The sequence below is a fragment of the Corapipo altera genome, unplaced genomic scaffold (genome assembly GCF_003945725.1).
Source record: "Corapipo altera isolate COAL_440 unplaced genomic scaffold, ASM394572v1 130166, whole genome shotgun sequence".
NCBI classification, from domain to species: Eukaryota; Metazoa; Chordata; class Aves; order Passeriformes; family Pipridae; genus Corapipo; species Corapipo altera.
The window spans coordinates 12,115-18,132 of record NW_020885363.1 but is presented as its reverse complement, the minus strand read 5'-3'; the positions used below and the strand labels follow the sequence as shown (position 1 = coordinate 18,132).

At 65.4% G+C, this 6,018-nt stretch overlaps 2 protein-coding genes across 2 annotated transcripts; both read right to left on the bottom strand.

The window, feature by feature from the left end:
• Positions 1-113: 113 nt before the first annotated feature.
• LOC113940433 (transcription elongation factor SPT5-like) lies at positions 114-2,835 on the bottom strand (the record flags this gene model as incomplete). Its single annotated transcript, XM_027631572.1, has 10 exons — positions 2,595-2,835; positions 2,293-2,426; positions 1,942-2,107; positions 1,728-1,793; positions 1,201-1,212; positions 999-1,068; positions 820-888; positions 635-700; positions 396-426; positions 114-186 (listed from the first exon to the last, which is right to left on the bottom strand). Coding segments are annotated over exons 2-10 (634 nt in total), but the record flags the coding sequence as incomplete, so codon positions are not given.
• A 788-nt stretch (positions 2,836-3,623) lies between these two features.
• On the bottom strand, positions 3,624-5,241 carry LOC113940432 (mediator of RNA polymerase II transcription subunit 29-like). Its single transcript, XM_027631570.1, is given in 5 exon segments — positions 3,624-3,856; positions 3,858-3,941; positions 4,346-4,430; positions 4,564-4,622; positions 4,860-5,241. Coding segments are annotated over 5 exon segments (723 nt in total). The 5' UTR covers positions 5,202-5,241; the 3' UTR covers positions 3,624-3,703.
• Positions 5,242-6,018: the final 777 nt, after the last annotated feature.

The following is a 6,018-nucleotide window of genomic DNA, read 5'->3' as shown; positions in this document are numbered from 1 at the left end:
CAGCCCCAGTGCCCCCCAGTGCCCCCAGTACAGCCCCAGTGCCCCCCCCGTGCTCCCAGTACAGTCCCAGTGCCCCCAGTACAGCCCCAGTGCCCCCCCAGTGCCCCCAGCACTCACGGTCTCCGTGTACTGGTACGCGATGAACTTGCGCATGAGGGCGACGGCCGTGGCTCGTTCCTCCCCAATCTGGGGGGTCAGAGAGGGGGTTTGGGGGGAGAAAGGGAGAGTATGGGAGGGAAATGGGGGTTTAGGGGGAAAAAGGGTTTAAGGTGGGGGCAGAAAGGGGGTTTGGGGCACAAACCGGGAGGTTTGGGCACAGAAAGGGGGTTTGGGGGCAGAAAAAAGGGGATTTGGGCAGAAAAAGGGGGGTTTTGGGGTGGGGGCTCAGCACCCACCTTGCACTTGACAGTCCAGAGATTGGGGTCCCTGTGAGGGGGCAATGAAAGCTCATTATGATGTGAAGTTTGACCCTATTTCCCCTTCTTCTCTCTAATTAATACTTACTATGACCCAATCCCCCCTTTCTTACCCCTGTTAACCCTCATTAAAAGGGGATCTGACCCAATTCTCTCCTTTCTCCCCCAATTAAACCCCTTTCATGCCCCAATTCCCCCCTTTCTGCCCCCAAACTCACTTGACCCCGGGCAGCAGCTGCTGTTGGGTGATGTCGTCCGACAGCTCATCCGAGCCCCCATAAACCCTGGAAAACAGGGGAAAACCCCCCCAAATCAGGCAAATCGGGGCTGGGGGGGTCAGGGGGCCCCTCCCTGTCACGACAACTGGGGGGGTCCCAGAGGGGTCCCTGGGGGGGTCACTCACGTCTCCCCCACCGAGGACTTGGCGTATTTCTTCATGTAATACTCGCCCAGCTCCTCCTCCCGCTGGTCCCTGGGGGAAAAAACAGGGAAAATTAGGAAAAAAGAGAGAAAAAGAGAGAAAGATGGGGCTGTGGGGGTCAGGGGGACTTTGGGGGGGGTCCTGGGGGGGTCCAAAGTCACCTCCAGAGGTTCTGGAGCCGCCGGGCCCCAGAACGATCCTCGTCCAGCACCACGTTGTCGATGTTGGAGGCTGAGGAAGAGGAGGGGGAGGAAGGTCGGGATTGGGACCCCCCCGTGAGGGGTTGGGGGGGCATTGGGGGGTGTTTGGGCCCCCGTATTTGTGGGGGGGACACACGGAGGGAGAGGTGAGGGGGGATCTTACCTTCGATCTCCTCTGCCCCGGGGACAAAGTGACGGTGGAGAATGAAGTAAATAAACAGCAAAACCAGGTGAGGGGGGGAAACGGGGGGAAATTGGGGTGGGGGGGCGAGGGGGGGTCAGAATTGATGGGGGGCGTCGGGGAAGGGGGGGTCGGGGGGTAAAAGGGGGATAAAAAAGCAACAAAAAAGCCCCAGGCGAGCACGGATGAGATGGAGGGATGGATGGGGGGGGGACACGGGACCCTCCAGGGAAATGGGGGGGGTCTGGGGGGGGGAAAAGTGGGGTTTGAGGGGAAAGGGCATTTGGAGGGAGCATGGGATCCCCCTGGGAAAGGGGGAGTTTGGGGGGAAAAGGGGGGTTTGGGAAAGAAAAAGGGATTTGGGGGAGGGAAAGGGGGATTTGGGGGGGAAAGGGGGATTTGGAGGGGAAAGGGGTGTCCCCAGAGTGGGGAGGGGTCCCGGGGGGGTCCCCAGGGTGGGGAAGGTTCCCAGGAGTCCCAGGGGGGTCCCCAGGGTGCCCCCCCCTCACCTTTCTCCAGGATGTCCTCAGCTCCATCCTCCCACTGATCTTCATCCTCGTACTCATCGTCCACATCTGGAGGGGTTGAGGGGGGTCAGTGGGGTGGGCAGAGACGCCCCAAGCCCTCCTGGAGCCCCCAGATCCCCCCAAACCCCCCAGATCCCTCCTGATTCCCCCAAACCACCCCTGAACCCCCTCAAGGCCCCCCCAGATCCCCCCTCACCGGCCTCGTCCAGGATGAACCCCCCGTGCCGCGGTTTCTTGGCGGGCCGATCGTCATCTTCCTCCTCCTCCTCCTCCTCGTCGTACTCCTCCTCCTCTTCCTCCTCCTCCTCCTCCTCCTCTCCCTCCTCCTCCTCCTTCCCGCTGCCCCCGCGCTGCTCCTCGGCCTGAGAGGGATTTGGGGGGCTCAGGGGACCCCCAAAGCCCCCCAGCCTTCGGCCTTGCCTCGCCTTCCTCCCCCTCGCTGCTCCTTGGCCTGGGCGGCTCAGGGGGAGTCAGGGGGGTTTGGGGGAGTCAGGGGGAGCTCGGGGGGCTCAGGAGACCCCCGAACACCCTGAGCCTTTGGCCTCACCTCGCCCTCCTCGCCCTCCTCCCCCTCGCTGCTCCGCTCGCTCTCGTCCTCCGAGAAGTTGCTGTCGTCGCTGTCCGACATGTTTGGGGGTCCCGGGAGGTCTAGGGGGGCTTCAAAGGGGCTGAGGGGGGGCCCTGGAGCAGTCAAGAGAGTGTTCTGAGGGGAGCTGGGGGTGGTCCTGAGGGGGTCACGGGGGGGTCCCGGGTGGTCCCGGGGTGGGTCTGGGGTTACCCCGGGGTTATCTCGGAGGTGTCCCGGGTTATCCCGGTGGATCCCGGGTGGTCCCACCGCCCCCCTCTCACCCTCAGGCTCCGCTCGCTCTGAGGCCGCGACCCGGCCTGGCTCCGCCGGGGCCTGTTCCTGTCCGTGCGCCGCTCCCGGCTGTCAGTCTGTGACCCGCTGCCGTTCCCGGTGTCCCTCCCGGTCCCTTTCCCGGTCTCTGTCGCGGTTCCTGCCGCGATTCCCGGGCTGGGCCCGAGCTCCCTCCGGGTCCCCTCACGGCCCCTTCCTCTCGCGAGATTTCCCGCCCTCCCTCTCGCGAGATCTCGCGCGACGGCGGCGCGGCGGGACCAAAAAAAAGGGGAGCGTTTAACGCGATTTTGTGACGTCCTCGGGATCACGACGTCACTGATGGGCCCCGTGACGTCACGGAGCACACACCCCCCCCGCCCCCTGACACCCCCTCCCAGACACGTCCCAACCCTCTGGGATCCCCCTGTGCACACAAAGGAACCAATGTCACAAAAAAATCAATTTATTTAACAAAACATAAGAGTTTCACCCCAAAACTTGGGGGTCCATCCCAAAATTACCCCTTATCCCCGCAATTATCCCCTCCCCGGAGGGTCACCCCCCCACCCCATCATTGGGATCCCCTTGGACACACTCAGACCCCCTCGACACCCCTGGAGACTCCTGGGGGGGCTTGGGGGGTGTCCAGGACCCCCGTGGAGACCCTTCAAAATCACCCCCCCAGTCAAACCCCAAAACCAGCCCCCCCCCTCAGAACAGGGGTCAGACCCCAAACCCCCTCCCAGACTCAGACCTCCCAGGACCCCCCTCAGTTTCTGCCTTTAACCCCCCAAAACTCCCTCTGGGGGGGTCCAAGATCCCTCTGAAGGCCCCTAAGCCCCCCCCAACCCCTTCAGACCCCCAACCAACACCAGGGCCCCCCAGCAGAACACCCAACTCCTGCCCAGACCCCCAAACCCCAGAAACCCCTCCTTAACCCCCCCAAAGCCCTCCTGTCCTGACCCCCTTGGGGACCCCCAGGGGGAACCCCCGTGCCCCTCCCGCAGCCCCAGCCCCACGAGTGCCTCTCCCAGAGCCCAACCCACCCCCAAAACCCCCTTTAACCCCCTCCCCCCCCTCCCCAGCCATGTTTTGGGGCATCCCCGGGGGTCCCGGTCCCTCAGGGCCCCCCCGGGGGGGGCAGCTTGCCCGTGATCTTGTTGGCCCCCTCGAGGAGGGCGTTGTGGATGTCCTTGGCCCCCCCGATCTGGGCCTTGATGAGGGGCAGGTACTGGGTGTAGGGCAGGGGGGGCTCCCCGGGACCACCCCCCCCCCTCGCCCTTGGGGGCCGCCGGGACCAGGGCGGGGGCGTGTTTGGCGCTGTCGAAGCTCTGGGAGAGGCACTCGTGGGCCAGGCGCTGGGGGGGACACGGGGGGGTCACCCGGGGGTCCCTGGGAGGGTCCCCGAGCTGAGACTGGGGGAGTTTCGGGGGATTTGGGGAGGTTTGGGGGGGTTTTGGGAGAGTCACTCTTGGGCCAGGCGCTGGGGGGGCACAGGGGGTCATCTGGGGGTGGTCCCCAGGGTGGGACAGAGGGGGTTTGGGGGCGTTAATGTGGGGTTTGGGAGGTGGGTTTGGCTCTGGGAGAGGCACTCGTGGGGATGGGGGGGGACACGGGGGGGTCATTGGGGGGTCCCCAAATTGGTACTGGGGGGGGTTGGGGGAAATTGGGGGAGTTACGAGGGAGGGGAGTTTGGGGCTGTTTTTGTGGTAATTTGGGGTGGTTTTGGGGTATTTTTGGGTGGTTTTGGGGGGTCTCTCACCAGGCACAGCTCCAGTTGGTCACAGAGAGCATAAAACTCCTCCAGGCTCTTGTCGAAGCGCTGCAGGGCCCCGTCCGCGCTCTTCCTGAGGGAACCGGTCAGACTGGGGGGCACTGGGAGGGACTGGGGGGAGCTGGGGGGGACTGGGATGTACTGGGATGGTACCGGGACGGTACTGGGGTGGTACTGGGAGGCACTGGGAGGCACTGGTCACTCACTGGCCGCTGTCGATGCTGCAGTTCTGCATCAGGTTTTGCGCCGCCACCTTCATCAGGCTCTGAGGGGGTCGGGGGTGAGGGGGGGACCCCAAAACTTGGGGAGACCCCCCCCAGGGGACACGCCCCCTCAGGGGACACGCCCCCTCTCAATGACAAACCCCGCCCCTTTCCCACACAAACCACGCCCCCTCGGTATCGGACCACGCCCCATTCACATCAAGTCTCGCCCCCTCAGGCACCGCCCACCTGCAGATCGCGCCCCTCCACGCCCCGCCCCTTATTTAAACCCCGCCCACCTGCAGGCTCTCCTTCAGCTGCGGCAGCAGGACCCGGAAGCGCTGCACGGGCTCGAAGTCCTGCTGCGCCTGCGCGGCCTGCGCGGGGAGCGCGGGGCCCGGAGCGGCCCCGACCGTTGGGGGGGGGTCCCGGCCCCGCTCCTGCCGCCGCTGCGGGTCCCGCTCCCGCTCCGGGCGGCCCCGCGGGAGGTGCGGGGGGAGGCCCAGGGCCGGGCCCAGGCTGAGGCGGCGGCGCCGCCATTGTCGTCCCCGGGGCCGCTCCACTTCCGGCGCGCGGCGCGGCGGGCAGTGACGTCGCTGGGAGCGCGCCGGAAGTGGCGGTGCGAAGATGGCGCCCACCATCCAGACGCAGGCGCAGCGCGACGAGCCGGGGCACCGGTAACGGCCGTGACGTCACCGTCGTGACGTCATGGGGCAGTACCGTGACGTCACGCGGAGCGCGGGAGCCCCTCCGCGAGGTTTGGGGGGTTGCCTGTGACGTCACGACGCCAATATACAGGGAGGAATGGGGGGTCCCCGTTGTGACGTAACGGCGCGCGCGGGGATGGGTAGGGGTCACTCGTGTCGTCATATTACACTGATTTGTCGTCACGTGGAGCGGGGGGAGTCCCCGGGGGTTTGGGTGGGCTGGGGGTCCTCTGTGACGTCACGGCGCCGCTATTTGGGGAGGAAAGGGGGTCCTGTTCTGACGCCATTTCTATGGGGATGGTCGCTCGTGACGTCATAACCCTCCACCACCACTCCTGTGCCCCCTCCAGGCCCAGCTCGCACCGGACCCTCCCCGAGAGGTGAGTGGGGGGCGGGGGTGGGGGTTTGGGGAAAAGCCCCCTCCTCGATTTTGGGGGTAATTTGGAGCCCCCCCCCGGTTTTGGGGGGTCTCTGACCCCCCCGTGTCCCCCCCAGGTCGGGGGTCGTGTGCAGGGTGAAGTTCTGTAACGGGCTCCCCGACATCCCCTTCGACCCCAAGTTCATCACCTACCCCTTCGACCAGAGCAGGTTTGGGGAGTCCCCAAAAATGGGGGGCCCGGGGGGGCTGGGCTGGGCTGGGGGGTTGGGGAGTCATCTTGGGGTGCTCAAGGTGTTGGGTGTGTTTTGGGGGATGTTTTTGGGGATGTTTATGGGGGTATTTTTGGGGATATTTCCAGGGCGATTTGGGGGG